The sequence below is a fragment of the Ochotona princeps genome, chromosome 31, assembly GCF_030435755.1.
Source record: "Ochotona princeps isolate mOchPri1 chromosome 31, mOchPri1.hap1, whole genome shotgun sequence".
Taxonomy (NCBI): Eukaryota; Metazoa; Chordata; class Mammalia; order Lagomorpha; family Ochotonidae; genus Ochotona; species Ochotona princeps.
Window position 1 is genome coordinate 8,470,719 of NC_080862.1, and position 17,135 is coordinate 8,487,853.

Here is a 17,135-nt window from a genome sequence, read left to right on the forward strand (position 1 = left end):
TGTCATCTTAGCTGTTTCAAAGAGCTGAGAGTGGAGGGTGTCCCTCCAACAGGAAACAGAACCTGAGTGGGCAGCCCGGGGAGGTGGAACTGGCCTTTGCAACAGGAAAGGGCAGAGTCTGCTTCTGGCTGGCTGGCAGCCTGCAAGTTTTGCAGAAAATGCTAGCAGAAGTAGAGCACCCTGCCATCGCAAAAGGGTAACCACCCTCTTCACAGCTAGCTTGCTAGTGCAGATGGCTCAAGTGAAATAAACTGGGGGAAGCAGAGGAAGAGAGCCCAAGGACCTAAGAGAGAGGGTATAGGGTAAGGCCTCTGAGCTACGGCAAAGGCACGGCCCAGAACCCATGGTCACTACTCAGAGGGGACACTCGGGCGACCCATCTGCTCCAGGAGGGTATGAGGATTGTTAGCCTCGGAAGTCCTGCCAACTCAGCTTCTACCTCGAGCTATTAACCAGAGCATCCACTGAATTTTCAGCTCTGTCTCCTTTGAGCCCATCCCTTTCATTTGCAACCAGGCTTTCTTGCTCCCCCTCCCCCCCCAAGTGTTCTATTGCTTTTTTTTCTAAAACTAACTTTTGTGGACATGTCTGCCAGTTACGTTTGCCAGCAGTTATGTTTGGAATGGTAGGTATTTCCAGGCTCTGGATGGTAAGACATAAGGAGGGTGTACTATGTGGTCCCCTGGGAGGGTGGCAGTGGAGAAAGAAGAGGCAGAAAAAAGGCAGACCAAGGAACCCGGAAGAAGCTAAGATAGAAAGTGGGGCTGCCTGCAGGGCTGGTGGCCTTGTGTTCTATGTCACTTGTTTGACAATATTTAACAGGTGCCAAGGGGTACCAGCAATTGCATGTTAATATGTGCTATTGATTTCAGCCATGGGGAATTGTCAATATTTATCTGAGATGATTCAGAATGGTTCTTTCCAATGATTCAAGTTAATATGTGTTTGCCAGATGATGTGTGGATGTTCACTGCATCTACTTCTCACATCCTCCAGTAAGAGAGAAACGACGGTGTTGTCATCCCTGTTTTACAGGTCAGTATGCTTGGGTAACTCTCTCAAGGCCACACTGCATGCAGAGTCAAGAGTTGGATCCAAGCAGTTTGGCTCTCCGGGCTTGCTCTTAGAAGCCCTGTGCTATCATTCCGGAAGCCGAACTGAAGATTGATAAGCCCAGGAACTGAGTCAGGCCTGCCTCCTAGACCACATCTCTACAAGAGCAGGACGGATCAGGTCAGCTTTGTGGTGCAGCAAGTTATCTGCTGTTCGTGATGCTGGTATCCTGTATCAGAGCTTTGGTTATGTCCTGGCTGCTCCATTTCTGATCCAGCTCCCTCCTAATGCACCTAGGAAAGCAGCAGCAGCACGAGTCCAAGCCCTTGGGCCCCTTGCAATCACATGGAAGACCCTGATGGAGTTTCAGACTCCTGGCTTTGGCCTGACCTCACCCCAGTCATTGTGGCCATTTGGGGAATGAACCAGGGAATGGACAATCTCTCTTAATCTTTCGCCTCTGAAATAAATAAATCTTAAACAAACAGGCAGGATGGGTCAGACCTGAGCCAAGGAGCTGATTGCCTTCTCCTCTCTTCAAGGTCCTAACAAAGTCCACGAAGCCCCATGATCTTAACCATTTCTCTTTTTTTTTTTTAAAGATTTATTTTATTTTTATTACAAAGTCAGATATACTGAGAGGAGGAGAGATAGAGAGGAAGTGGAGCTGCCGGGATTAGAACCAGCGGCCATATGGGATCAAGGCGAGGACATTAGCCACCAGGCCACGCCGCCAAGCCCAACCATTTCTTTTAATGGGCCAATCCTTATGCGTAATCACAGATACCTTTCTATTGTATTATTAGAAGACTTCTTTGAAGCTGAGTTGACATTTCAATCCATGTTAAATAACCCCAAATGAGCAACTTACTCACAGCCTTAGGCCAACCAAATGCTTCTGAACTAAGGCCTCCAACAGCCACCTAATCCATCTGTCTCTAGACGCTGTCTCTTTGATCATGTGCTACCCTCAAGGCTGGGTAATCTTCCCAGAACTCCATTTCCATGATGTCATTCTTGGAACTTCAAATAGCTCCCCTTCTGCCTCGACTGCCACTTGACTTTGGCAAGAAGGAACTTGGTGGCTTAGCCAAGTCCCTCCCTTGGCCACCGTAAGTCTCCCTGCTCCCTTCCATGCCTCTCCCTCCAGCAAGTCCACTCTGACTGGAACATCTGTTTCCACAGTCCCTGTCCATGCTGGCCTGTCCTTCAGCCCTTGAATTCCTCTCCCTCTCCCCTGTCCACTGAGTTCCATAGCATCCTTTCTTGCCATCCCAACAAAAGCCACACATGCTGAGCCCACCAATGTTATTCTCTCAGTCGTGAGACTCACAGGGTGCATCCAAGGGTTTAACCGTCTGCTGCCCTGTGACCAATGTTTCAGGTGGCAAGATGCTACCTGTGCGGTACATGAATAAACAAGACACAATCCTGAAACACAATAGCCTCAAGGGTCACGAAGGAAAGATGTTTGAGGTTAGACCACATGAAATGTTAGTTTTCTCTAGATCAAAAATTGTCAAACACCAGGGTGGTCATTCAGCTAGTTGAAACGTCGGAGTTCCATACCAGAGTACCAGATTCTCCTACCCACCTCCAGCTTCTGCCCTCAGCTTCTTGCTCATGTGGACTGTGGAGACAGCAGATGATGGCTCAGGTAACTCAGTTCCTGGCTCCTGGTTTTTGGTTCTGGTCATCCAAGGTATTTGAAGAATGCATCAGCCCATGGGAGGCTGATCTGTCTCATCACCTCTTGCTCTTGCAAACACATACATACATACATACATACATACTTGTTATAAAAGGTCAGATATTCACAATTGCCTGTGGCTCACTCTAAATATAATCACCAAAGCACGCGGCTAGGCCAGGGAGGAAGATGCCACAGGAGTCTAGGAGGACCTCCAGCTGACTGCTGGCATGGGGACTAGTCTGCTCTCTGTTACTGTAACACAAGAACTGAGGCTGAATGCTTCATGAGAAAAAGGTCTACTGAGCTCACTGTATTGGAAGTTCAAGAGCACAAGGACATGAGGATGTCAGTTTCTGCTTGGCTCCCGTGACAGCCTCAAGGGCTGGGAAGGAGCAAGGTTCTACTGCTCTCACGTTGGCTCGCAGAAGGCCCAGATTCTAACACTTAACCCTCCCTCATTTACAGGGACTAAGGCAAAGCATCTACAAACCTTAGCAGTAGGGCCTGGGCTGGCTGGCTGGCGGGCTTTCTTTCTTCCTTTCTTTCTTTCTTTCTAGCAAGCAGTGCTATCTACTGCTGAGTCATAATGAAACGGAATTATGCAGGCAGGGAAAGGATATTCTAAATAGAGACAACATTTTAAAAAAAAGGCATGTGCTGAAGCAGAAGAAGATCAGAACTAACTGGACAACTACCCCAAACAAACGATGACAGCCAACCATCTCGGTGGGTGGAACCAATGGACATTGGGAGGGTGACATCATCCTTAGACTGGTAAAAACAGCAGCATTTGAGAACTATCCAAACCACCTGGACGGAACCCTTGGAATATGTACACGTTGAGATTCTGGGTTGATATGAGGTGATGGTTCCTCACCCCTGGGTTAGTGGGATGTATTCAAAGTCATGAGTGGTTTCCCCATTGTCTCTCCTCTCCCCCAGAATTTGGAAGCAATGAGCACACCTAATTTTCCCTCTATTTCGATCCTTCCTAAGTCTTGGGATCCTGCACCTGGCAAGGGGAACCTGGAGGAGGCTCCTGCCTCCTGGCTCCTGGCTTCAGACTGGTTCAGCTCAGGCCATTGCAGCCATCTGGGAAGTGAATCTGCCGATGAAGATCCTCTCTCTGTCTCTCTTTCTCTCTGTAAATCTCAGCTGTGTTTCCAATAAAGAATAAATCTTAAAAGAGAGAGAGAAGGGTTTATGGTTCATTTCCTTTCAAAAGGAGTGAAAAAGAGAAAGCATGAATCACTTTCTGATTCATTTCCCAAATGTTCACAGAATCCAGGAAGGTCCTGGGAGAAGCCACGAGCCTGGCATTCCATGCAGGTTTCTGATAGGGGAAGCTGTCCCCTGTTGCCTCCCAGGATGTGTATTAAGGCAAAGGCAGAATCGGAAGCGTAGGAGGCACTGGGATCCCAGGCACTCCAGCAAGGCATGTGAACGTCCCAGCACTTGTACACAGGTGGAGAGGAGGTGGGCGCATGGCTGGCCAAGATAGACTAGGTGAGGATGCAGACGCATTTCAGGAGCTTTGGCTTCCCCAGTGAGCCAAGCGGTGAGAGAAGGAAGGCAGGAAGAGCAGGCTGTGGGAGGAGGGTCTGTGTGGGAGCTCTCCCGGAGGCACAGCCAGGGGAGGCTGGACCTCTGTGAGTGATGGCGATGCTGAGGGACTCTCCAAGGAGGGAAGCTCTCCTGGGAGGTGGGTCTGCGTCACTGCGGATGGAACTGTCCCTGCACGTGGGAGTGTGAGGACTGCTGTGTTCTTCTGGCACTAGGAATAACAGTTCTGAGGAAGACTGGCGAGGCGAAAACTTCCAAGTGTGACAGAGAAGGCTCATGCAGGGGAGGTTTCTTTTTATCATGAAAAAAAAAAAAAAACCCTCAGGATTTCTAAGAGACCGCACGGCACTGGAGCACCATGTGCATCTCACAGGACACAGCGGTGACACTCATGCTTTCTTTAACCCGTGGGTAGATCTGCTCAGTGGGTGTCGTGGGGGCTTTTCCCATTAGTGATGGGATGCTTCTGTGACCAGGAGTGAGGTCCTCATGATGAAGGCAGAGAAAGGTGTTTCTGTCTGTGTGTGTCTGTCTATCACTGTACCAAGTGTGGGGGCAGGCCCTGGGAGCAGGGGCTGCACTGGCTGGGTGCTTGTCAGCACCTCCTTCACAGGATGGATTGTCAACATTTTTTTTTTTTTTTGGCAGCATGAGCTCCATTTCCACGATGAATCCGGGGGAACGAGGCTGTGGGGATGGAGGAAGGGGGAGGGATAATAAATCACACATGATAAAAACTGACACGGATCTCCTCTGACCCTGCCCACCACAGCACTTCCGTGCTGGCAGCAGAGGCTAAGAAAAAGCACTCCATGGAGAGCAGTGGGCTCCAGGAGCATCCTAGAGCCAAAAGTCACGGGGGCCTAGCACGAAGCCCCTTCACCTCTTCTTCGACCAGGGCCATGACTGGAGCATTGGCCCAGGGGTGAGCTTGCGGGCAGGGGTAGGGTAACATGCAAGAGCAATGGTGGGCAGGCGGGGCAATCTTGCCCAGTGCTCGTGCAGGTGAGGGGGAGACAGGAGGGAGAGACCCTGGGTCTCCTGTGCAGAAAAGACACCTTTCGTAAACAGCCAATGGGAAAGAGCCTGGTGTCATGAATGTGATCAAACGTTCTGCAGCCGTCTCCCAGGCTCCCAGCTAAGGCTGGCTGAGAAGGTTGGAGAAATGCAAGCAAATGTGCCACCCAGGGGAACACACAAGAAAGTCAATCCAGGACACGTTTGGATCAAATGAAACTTACTGTGCAGTCAGTCTAAGATATTCCTGCTGAGACCCTGATCCAACAGGGAGTGGACGGGAGGCACAAACGGGAAATGGTTCTTACAAGTTACTGAGATTAGGAGCTCATGTTGTGGAACAGTTGGTTTAGCTGCCACCTACAGCACTGGTATCCCAAGTCCCAGTTAATCCACTTCCCATCAAGCTTCTTCCTAATGTACCTGGGAAAGGAGCAGGTGGCCCAGGTCCTCGGACCCCTGCCACCCATGGAATACTCAGATCACACTCTGGGCTTCAGCTCGGCCCAGCCCTGACCACTGTGGCCATTTGGGGAGTAGTAAACCAGCAGATGGAATATATCTCTCTTTATCTCTGCGACACTGTTTCTTTCAAATATACAAATCAATCTCATTTTAAAAGTAAGCTCCTGAAATTAGTACATCAGAATCAAAACAAAATTTTTCTCCTCTCATTTGGTTATTCCCCAATATCTAAGTTTCGGGTTTTCTTTCTCCGCTATCTTTTGAAATAGTAAGACAAACCCTTTCGTATGTTAAAAAGACAAAGATGCTTGGTGCAACGATATATATATATATATATATATATATATATTTATTTTGATCTTAACTTGTATGAGTATATCCTTCCAGAGTTCAGGATACATGGAATATTTAAAAATACTGATCTAAAAGGCAGAGACAGAGAGATGGGGTAGGGAGACAGAGAGAGAGGGAGACAGAGAGGGAGACATGCTCTCACCCCTTGATTTACTCTCCGAACACCTGTAACAATTGATGCCAGGCTAAACTGAAGCCACGGCTACAGAACTCGGTCCAGGTCTCTGCCATGGGTGCCAGCGACGCAAGCACTTGTGTGCTGGTGTGAGTGTGTGTGCACACGTGCAGCGTGTACACATGTGTGTGCACATCCCCCCCCCACATGGTTGTCATTTACTGTTTTGCTTAGGTTGTGCACAAGGACTTAGTCAATCTGGTTTATGATCTCATTGTGACGTGAGGAAGTTTATTCTTGTTTAGGCTCCTCTTTTTTTTTAATGTAAGCCAGTACTATCTTGAATACCCAGCAGGCAGAGTTTGAGTATAATGAAAAGAGGACAATAATTTCAATCTTTAGGTTTGTATCTTGCTCTGCTCTCTACCAGGTATGATGGTGGATATATCATTTGGTCTTTTCAAGTCTTAAGACATGTAAGAAACAATGTTAAACTGCCAATAAATCAGGTGGAAAAGGATCGGCTAGTGAAGTGTTTGGAAGTCAAAGAGAATACTAGGATGCTGTGGTGGTGGCACATCAAGCTAACCCTCTCTTTGTGGCTTCAGCATGTCATACGGGTGCTATTTGAGTCCTGGCTTCTCCACTTCCAATCCAATTTCCTGCCAATGGCCTGGGAAAGCAGTCCATGATGGGCTAAGTGTTTGGGCCCCTGCACCATGTAGGAGACCTGGAAGAAGCTCCTGGCTCCCAGCCTCAGGCTGGTCTGTCTCTGGCCATTGTGGTCATTTGGGGAGTGGGCCACTGGACGGGAACTCCCAAATAAAATAAATCTTTTAAAAATATGTATAAAAGAATAAAAATTAAATAAAATGACACAGTAGCTGGGAAAAGGAAATGATTTTAGAAACAAGGGTTTGGTCAACCATGTGTAGAATACCAGAGACAGCACCTAAGAGTCTGGACACGAGCTCTGAGTTCCAAATCACTGTTGGCCCATGATTTTAACACCATGAGATGCCTTAAAAGGAAAACAAAAACAGAAAGCATCCTTGGTCCCTGCATCAACTAAAGGACTTCTTTCCAAGGTCTTGTTTTGGCGTTGTAACAAAATTGGAGAACAGATCTCGGTAACTCCTTTCCCTTTCACTTTCAAAACTTGCTGGCTGCTTTTGTGTCCATTTAAGGGAGACTCCAAAGGGCTCCGAAGTAAAGCAAACCTACACTGTGTAATTCAGGGCAGGCCCAGAAACATTTCCTTCCCATTATGAGTGCTTCTGATAACAGTGTTTTCCATTCTGATGTGCGCTGAGTCTTTCAAATGCAGTCATTTCGTGGTTAGCCCAAATTTAGGCAAACACAATTTCTGAATGCCAACACAAAGAAAAGCAAATGCTGTCATAAGCCTTATAGCACAAAAGTCTAAAAATACAGCATTCTTGTTCCTGACTCTACACACAAAAGGAAAAGAAACTAGATCGGGAGAAACTAGAGGTGAGGCTCCTCTCTGTGGGAACTGAGTTCCCACGGTACATAGTTTAACTTGCTTAGGAGGTGCAAACACATTCTAACTAGGATGCCCCAACTCTGCACCAAACAACTGAGGTCATGTGGAACCAGGGGCACCACAGGGACTTAGAGAAATGTGGAGGATGGTGGTGGCCTCTTGGTGGGACGCACCACGTCTGAGAGCGGAAGGCATCCTCAGTTACACAGCTTGCACCCAAGGCATGACCCTAGGTCCTCCACCTCCAGGCACGCCCGTCTGATTTCCACCATCCCAGTCCCACACAGCCCCAGCTCTGGCTGAGCTCCTGACCTCTCCTCCCAACCATTCCCCTCTCCACTGCCATCTGGTTTCCACTCCACCACTCAGAAACAGGCGCATCACGGTCAGTGTCACTAACAGCATTCATGTCAGCCTACAGGTCTGACCTGCCTACAGGAAGCTCACGTCTCTCTCTTTTTACATTCCTCCTAGCAGTGGCCATTTCTGCCTTCTTGCCTTAACTTCCTTTACTGGTTTCCATGACCCCTGGTGTCTTAGTTTGCTCTACTCACACTACCTTCCTCAGATGAGTTGGTTCTTCCTCTTCTTCCTCCTCTTCCTCTTCCCCTCGCTTTCTCTCTAGATTTCCATGTAACTGAAATTTTAAACTGCTCTAACTCTGAATATTCCAATCTCTACAGTGAGCTCCTGCCTTGCAGAACTCAGGAAAAAAAATTTTTTTTAACATTGAACACCTAAAAAGGTAGCTGAAAAGGTTCCCTGGATGAGCAGAATCAAAAGTTCAGTTTATGGGGCTGGCATTGTGGCACAACACTTTATGCCATTGCTTGAGATGCCCACCACCCAGACAGGAGCTGAGTAGTAACTTGGCAGCTCCACTTTCAGTCTAGCTCCTGGCTAGTGTGCCTGGGAAAGCAGCAGAGGATGGCCCAAGTACCTGGACTTCTGCACTCATGTGGGAGACCTAACCAGACTCCCGGCTCTGGCTCAGCCCAACCCAGCCACCGCGACCTTTTGGGGAGTAAACCAGCAGATGAAGAGCTAGCTGTCTCTATCTGTAACTGTCTTTCCAATACATGCATCACACACAGAAATCACTTTAATTCCAGGCGAAAGTTTTTTGTGAAATCTGTGTCGTTCTCATTTTACATTTTCCAAGAGCTCCTTGAAGACCCCTAGCTTACATACACAGATCTCTAAATGTCTTGCACCAAAATAAACTTACCATTTCATTCCATTTTACATGAACTTTTTGAAGTACCTTTGTGTTTGGCATCTCATGCAACACTGGAATCTTTGGTTTCTTCTCCAAAACCAGTGCTCTCCAACGCATGAGCGGCATCACCTACCCAACCACTCAACTTAAAAACCTGTGAGTGATTTCGTATATTCTCAACCCTTTCACCCCCATAAGTCCATGGAAAAGTCAAATCAAAAGACAGCTTTATTTTGGGACAAAAAAATTTTTTACACAAATGGCTTTTTCCATAAAATGCATTTCCACAAGTTGTCTGAAGAACCCTCACACTTCATGGGCTTCAAACCTTTCGTACCAAAATAAACTTCATCTTTTAATTGTATTTTCCATGATCATCTCAACTCATTCTCTGTCCTTGCCACCACCATGACCTCTTATATGAGCTACTCTTTTCAAAGATCTACTTTATTTATTTGAAAGGCAGAGTTATAAAGAGAAGGAAGGGTAGGAGGGAGAAAGGAATGGAGGAAGAGAGAGGGGGGTGGGGGAGGGAGAGAGATCTTCCAACTGCTGGTTCACTCCCCAAATAGCCACAATGGCCAGTCCTGGTCCAGACTGAAACCAGGAGCCCAGCGTTCCATCCGGGTCTCTCACAAGGATTGAAAGGAGGACCCAAGGGCCATTTTTCTGCTACTTTCCCAGATGTACTAGTAGCGAGCTGGATGGGAAGTGGAGCAGCTGGGACTCAAACAGATGCTCGTATGGGATTCTGGTGTTCCCTGTGGCAGCTCCAACCCTTCCTGCTGGCTTTCTTGTTTTGGCCTACAACCCATTCCTCCCAGCAGCAGAGCAGTTAAGCGAAAACACCAGCCATACACCCTCTTTCTGCTGTAAGCCCATTGGCAGCATCTGCAGCATCTACAGAGAGGTTCTGTGCCCAGGCTCCTGCTTTGCTTTGCAAAGGGGCAGCCTCCAGCTCCCTTTCCGCCATCCGGCCTTCCTTTCAGTCCCCAGGGCAGGCTGTGCGGAAGAGCTCTCAGTTCCTCCCTCTGTGGGACCTGCTCACTCCTCTATTCACAGAGAGGCGCAGGCAGTGCACTGCCTTCACAGCGCTGCTTGTGTGGGAACAGCTACCCACGTGGGGGTAGCTGCTCTGCCTGGCGAACACTGTGGCTACAGGAACAGAGGTGGGGGTGGGAACGCAGGTCTCCTGGCCTTGCCCTTTTATGCTTCCCATCACTGGGGCCAGGACTCTCTCAAACAATGGGATGAGTCAATTTGGAAGGCTCCTGGTGGTTAGTGTGCAAACACCCAAGCCAAGGAACTTCCCCTAGGGCAGGGAGCATCAGTCAACATCCGCTGCTGGGGTTCTCCCCACCCTCTTTCCCCACAGCGCTTTGGTGAGCTGTGCTGCAGTCCCCAGCAGAAGGGGTGGCGGGGAATATGTCAAAACAAACCCCAGGGACCAGTGTTGTGGAATAACAGCCTAATCCTCTGCCCATGGCGCCCAGCATCCCATATGGGCACCAGGTGGAGTCCTGGCTGCTCCACTTTCAATCCAGTTCCTTGATAATGGCCTGGGAAAGCAGCACAGGATGCCCAAAGCCTTGGGACCCTGCAACTGTGTGGGAGACCCGGAAGAGGCTACTGCTCAGCTCCAGCCATTGCAACCGTTAGGGGAGGGCACCAGAAGATGGAAGATCTTTCTGTATGTCCTTCCTTCTGTAAATCTGCTTCTCCAATAAAAACAAATAAATATTTAAAAAATACAATCAATGAGGGGCGGGAAGGAGAAGGGGAACCCCAATGCCTACTAAATTGTGTCTGAAATAAAGAATTTAAATTAAAAAAATAATAATAATAAAAAGAAGCAGTACAACAGTGGGCTTGTGTTCAGGGAGGCAGCCTGGTCTTCTGGGTAGCCCAAAGTGGTGTGACACTTAGGGGTGGTGACCTGGACAGATGGCCTGCCCCATCCCACCTGTGTGACTGCAGGACTACAGACTCCTGGGGGCAGAGGGGGAATGATGGCATGGAAGTCACCTGTTACCATAGCAACTAGGGCCCAGGCATCAGGTCGCTGGTGAGCCAACCAACTGTTTAGACTGGGCAAAATACAAGGGGTGAGCTATGGGCATGAAGGGATCAGAGTGTTGCAACAAGCCACAGCCCAAGCACCAGACTCCAGAGCGGGCAGTGGGGTCTCCCCGCCAGGGGCAGGACAGCAGCGGCACTGGCTTCCTGCTGGGCTAACAGCTGAAACAAAAGCCCCTACTGACTCACACATCTGGTACCAATAAACACTTCGGAATCAATATTTTCCTAAAAGGTCCCCCTCGCATTCACTTTTAGAGAGTTACTGTCTGTCAAACCCCAGCCTTCCCCATATCAGCAGCCACCACATAAAGTGACCATCACAACTTCAAATAAAGAGGCTGGTCTCAGAGATGGTCTCCTGCTGGTTATTTTGTTTGTTTTTTCCAAACTAAAACATCAGAGAAATGTCAGAAGGGAAACAGGCTTCAAACCTAACTGCCCATTCCCTCAAGCCAGGGTGAGCATGAGCCAGCCTGAGCCCTCATGCCGACGGCCTGGGTGTGTTGGAGGAAAAAGGAAGAAAAGGGCAACAAAGTCTTAGAGGGGCTTTACCTTAACACCTGCATCTCCTCGGGGGAGTTCCGCAGCTCGTCCTGCAGAAGCTGCCAGCGCAGGCAAGCCCGCAGCTCCTGCTGCTCCTGGGCCTCGTGGGGGGACAGCTGCCGGGACACACACAAACACACAGGCACACAACAAAGTCATCACTGTCCTCTTGCTGAGCCAGGGCCGCCCCCGGGGAGTACCCATGACGACACAACCTGCTTGGTCCCAGGGCAAAGGCTGAGAGGCAAGCGGTGGGCTCGGCTCGCTTATTTGGGAGGCTTCTCCCTTCCAAGAACCGCCTGCTCTCCACTGCCAACAGTTGGCCCAGGGAGAACAGGCTTCCACGGGGGCTATTCCCACTCTGCGCCCAGCCATCCCTTCTCCTGCTCTATATACCTCCGATATATCGCAACCCTCAGTTTTGTCAAGGGCCAGTTTACAGTGAAGTCGGCTAATGCCACCAGATCCCTGTCTGCAAACAGCCAAAAAAAAAGTAGCTTCTGGGCCCAGTGGCATGGCCTAGCGGCTAAAGTCCTCGCCTTGAAAGCCCCGGTTCTAGTCCCGGAAGCTCCACTTCTCATCCAGCTCCCTGCTTGTGGCCTGGGAAAGCAGTTGAGGACAGCCCAATGCATTGGGACCCTGCACCCGCGTGGGAGACCTGGAAGAGGTTCCAGGTTCCCAGCTTCGGATCGGCGCGCATCGGCCCGTTGCGGCTCACTTGGGGAGTGAATCATCGGACGGAAGATCTTCCTCTCTGTCTCTCCTCCTCTGTGTATATCTGGCTGTAATAAAATAAATAAATCTTTAAAAAAAAAAAGTAGCTTCTGACTTGGGGTTTGGGCTGGGGGTGGGGGAAGGGTGGGAGGCCAGCAGCACCCTGCCCTGAGTCACACGGAAGGACAGAGAGGGCAGGGCAACAGACACCCCTTCATGGAGGGAGACTGTCTAGAGTCTGCAGGCACTTCTGCCGGTCCCTCGTCAGTCATCACACAGGGTACTTAGCCCTGGGCACACCAAGCAGAGCCTCTACTATGAGGACTGGGGGAAGGAGAGGACAGACAAGCATGACATACAGACTTTAGAGTGCAGGCGGTGACAAGCAGAGATGCAGAGAAACACAGAGGATGGTCACAGGTGCGGGCAGGCCAACAGCATGCTAACACGCTGTGGGGGCCGGGGGCCAGGGCAATGGCAGACTCAAGGTGCCTGTCTTTATAGTCCCAGTTATGTCCTTACCCCAAAACACATTTGGCGAAGACCACAACACAACTGTATTTGGACTTTGAAGAAAGTTCTGAAGGTAAAACACCCCTGATCCTAAACGATGAAAAGGATGTCCCCAGAGCTCTCTGCACTCACACACACAGAATGGCCGAGTGAGAACGCAGTGAGAAGGTATGGCCGCAGCCAGCCAGGTTCTTTGGTCTGACACTCCCCACCTGCAGAAGTGTAAGGAGACTGGGAAAGTAGCATTCTATTAGGACAGCCCAAGTAGATGAGGATGTGCAATGAGTGTGGACTTTATCCAGGGTGATAAGTGATGGGATTCAACCCTAAAACCAACTGACTCAACTTGGGGCTCTTTGTGGAATGCACACCAAGTGGGGTGCCAGGGTCCCACCTCCCCGGACTGTGCTTTCTGATGCCCAGAGCTGCAGAATGCACCTGTTGCCTCCAGGGCTTCCTTGTACCCTCCTTACTAACAGAGTCCACTGCCAGGGAGGTGCAGCTCCTGAGCTGGACCTTCTCCCCTCCCCCTGCCCCGCCTCCAATCCCTGCCCCTAGGTGTACTCCTCTTCTGACTGAAAGGTTTCCCAGTAGCTGCTCAGTCTTAGAAGGGTGGCTGTACTCTGGATGTGTTCCTGGACTCAGGACTGGAGTTTGGAACAGCCACTCTGCCCTCAGGGGTGCACAGGCTCTCCCATCTTGGGCACTTTGCAGGTGATGTGACAGCCGGCCCCCAGGTCACACAAAGGGGAAGACAGTGATGGCAAGGGCTCAGCTTTTGCTCTCCCTTCAGAATCCATATCAGACATCGCCTCCTCCAAGACGGCCTTTGGGATGGCTCAGATCTCACCTCTCCTGGCCCTTCTTTCCTAGCCTACTTCCTTTTCTGTCGCTGTATGCTTCACAACTTGGCTGTGTCTTCCTCTTCTTTTCAACATCCCTACAGATGGAGACCACCAGCATGAACACAGCAGGTGTGCACCTGTGAAACACAGCCTGGCTGGCTCCTGGCAGGTGGATGTGGCCCTTTCCAAGGGCAGTGAGAGGCAGCAACCAGGCAAGGGGTCCAGGGAGCAAGTGCCTACAAGTGCAGGCAAGAAAGAGGGCATTCTTTGGGCTGCAGGAGAGAAGGCCTGACATATTTGCCATTGCCAAGGGTGGCACAGAACTGATCGTCCTAGAATGAAAGCCCCCCACCTGGGGAGTTAGGCTATGAGTTGGGTGGGGAGGGTATGGTGGTACCTACTACAGGCAAACAGGCAGGACATCCAAGGAGAAGAACAGAGATGTTCTTCTGCAAACCCTCTACTCTCACGTCCATGCCAAGCCCACTCAGGTGCATCCTGGAAGTTTGTAACACCTTCACACAATCAATCAGAAAAGGCTCGTAGTGCAGCTGTGTGGGAGAGCAAAGTGGAGCAGCCAAGGGGCCAACGCAAAGTGCTGTGGGAGACTTGTGGGGAACTTCGATGGGGAGGTCGGTCTCAGTTCCTCAAGGGGAGAGGACTTTGAGCCAGTTTATGAAATACAGATAAGATCTCAACACACCAGAGGCCTCTGGACAAAACCCTACAGGTATACACAAACTTGGGAACTGCGTAAAATGTAGGGAAAAGAAGTGACCCAACTATCTGGAATCAGAGAGTAGGCAGGGAATAACTTAGCTACCATCACAACCTTGGAAGTGACAGTGGCCAGTTCTCTGGGGTACAGTTTGCAATGTGGGGGCATGCTGACCAGCGCTGCTGGCCTTGGGGATGCTTGGTTCACAGAATCTTTAAGGTAATAAACTAGAAATCCAAGCTCTACCAAGCTCTCCTTTCAGCAGGGCAATGCCGAGGGCAGAGGAGTGACCAGTTGGCTTCAGCCCTCACCATTCCCTCATCTACAGCACCAGCTGCTTGCTTCTTCTGTCAGTCTGAGATGATGACTTGATTGAAATTTTAACCTCATGTTGGAAAACACAGGGTCCACGTCACATACAGCCATGACTCAAAAGAACGTCTGAGTGTGCCACCAAAAGGCAGCCTTCCCCCTGCCACTCTCTCCAGGGCTCATCTGGGACTTGTCTGACAAGTGATGGTCCTCCCTGCTCTCATGTTTGCAAAAAGAGGTACCCCTCCCTCCGTCACCCCAATCCTGTGCACGGTAGGCACTCGGCACGCATCTGCTGATTGAACCAATGACTCCAAGCACCACCTGCTTCTGGGGAGGAAGCTACTTGGTGTCACTCTCCTACCTGCTGTGCCATGGCCCAGAACACATCTTCCAAGTGGGTGGCAAAGCCCTCACTCAGCCACTCCTCCGTCCAGTCGCGGGCGCCAATGGCCAGGCCAAACCAAGCGTGAGCAATCTCATGGCAGAGGCGGGTCCCGCAGAGCTGCCTCCTGCCCGCCAGGGTGCTCTGAGACAGGAAGATGATGTGGGGGCTGTGGAGGTTGGGAGGTGGTGAGAGAAAAACAGACAAGAGTCTTGTTAGAGCCTGTCCTCATGGTTACCCTGAGGGGCAGACTCCCCCAGTCTTGGCCAGCCTGTCATTATCGTATGCATGCCAGATCATGACCAGTCGGGCTTGTGGCTGGGGTGCGTTCAGACATCAGTAAAGCAGCAGTTTACGTTCCTGGCAGGGGTTCAGGTGGCTGTTCCTGCCAGCAGATGTCTCCGTCATCAGGCAGCAGTTACCTGGAATAAGTCACCTGCACTGAAAAGTTTTACACTGGGAGGAATTACAAGGCAGTGGAAGCAGTTTACTCTGAAATCCGGGCTGTAAAAGCAGAGCAGGTGTGAGAACGTGAAGCCCAGGCTGTCGGGAGAGTGATCAAACATGATTCCAGTCACAAACCCCAAGCAGCTTACAAATTGACAAGTCATGCAGAAGGACAGGAGAAGAGCCAGAAGAATGCAGCCCAAGCTCCCCGCACCCCCATTTCACCCTTGGGGTCGGTGTAGGAGTTAACTAAGCGATGCTGTGGCTAGGCTGACTTTCCGGGGGACAAGGACAGCCACTGGCACCTAGGAGAGTCCCAGGACCTGACAAAGCCACAAGGCGGGTGGTGTGGATCAGGGAAGGCGGGGATCATCTACCCAGGTGTGCTAAGGGCCCCAGGGCTGGCACCAGATGGGGAGACTTCTCTAATCTCATTTTCCATACCTTGTTTTCAAACCCCAAATACCCTCGATTATAATTGTGTGCATGAAGTGGGAGGAAGTTGGGGCTGAAGACAGAAGAGGCCAAGAGAAGACCTCCTAGGTTGTGGCCTTCAGCGCTGATCATTTAGCCAGGGCTTGTTCACAGCCTTCCTAACAAAGAACTCTCAGCTCTTAAAAGAATCTCTCCTCCGTCAACGGAACAAAAGCAATTGTGAAACCTCCGACTTCAGAAACTGTACACACCGGTTCCTTCTGTTTGCTGTCAGGTAAGCTCTTCACGAGCCAGGACCGTGTGCAGCCTTCTCTTCCGCCCCCGCGGAGGGGCCGCCATTAGGGGAGGCCCCACCTAGCGCTCCCTTGCACAACGCCCCCCATTCGGGTCAGAGCGCCCAGCTGTAATCGCGGCAGTCCTGGCTGCCAAGACAGACAACTTTCATGTGCAATAATAACAAGGCAGGCGCCCAGATGAAAGGGCACCTGCCAGGCTCCCCAAATGCTCCACCAGGAACCCCAGACGTTAAAAGTATGGTTGGGGTGTTTAAGACAAAGGGGGTGCCATGCAACAGGCCTGGCAGATGGGTCAGGGTACTAACTCAGATAGGAAGGAGGAGGGAGGAAGAGGAGGAGAAATGAAGGCAGGGAGGAAGGGGGTGGGAGAGAGGGAAAGAAGGCAGCAAGGAGGGGAGGGAGCATGGGTGAACAGATGGAGGGGAAGAAGGGAGGAAGAGAGGGTGGGAGGGAGAAGAAACAGCAAGGCAGAGGGAGGGAAGGAAGACGGGAGAGAGGGAGGGAGGAATACAGAGCGAGGGAGGAAAGAAGGCAGGCAGGCAGGTGGGCAGCAGGGAGGGAAGCAAAGCGGGAGGAAGGATGGAGGGGTACAGGCAGAGAAAGAGGGAAGGGTGGAGGGGGCACAGGGCACCGAGAGGTACAGGCGGGAGGAACAACTGGGGAGCCAAACTGCAACCTGGCATTTTCAAGCGAATGACCCCTGGCTCCGGCATGTGCAGTGCTACAAGAAAAGCCACAGAAATGTACCGAGTAAATAACATTCCAGACATACTGCTGGCAGCGGCTCGCCCTTGTGGCTAAAATAAAACAGAAGGAACTTTAGGCCCCAGAAACAGGCTCAAAGACAAGCCTGCTCAGGAAG

General features: G+C 50.6%; 1 protein-coding gene across 1 annotated transcript in view; it reads right to left on the reverse strand.

Annotated features, from left to right (window-relative positions):
• The window catches only part of AOPEP (aminopeptidase O (putative)), a 274,924-nt gene that overhangs the window by 128,049 nt on the left and 129,740 nt on the right, over window positions 1-17,135 (reverse strand). The window contains exons 6-7 of the mRNA XM_058657305.1: window positions 15,075-15,264; window positions 11,618-11,724 (exon numbers count right to left, since the gene is read on the reverse strand). Of these exons, the coding sequence (XP_058513288.1) occupies window positions 11,618-11,724; window positions 15,075-15,264 (297 nt within the window). The remainder of the gene's footprint in view (window positions 1-11,617; window positions 11,725-15,074; window positions 15,265-17,135) is intronic.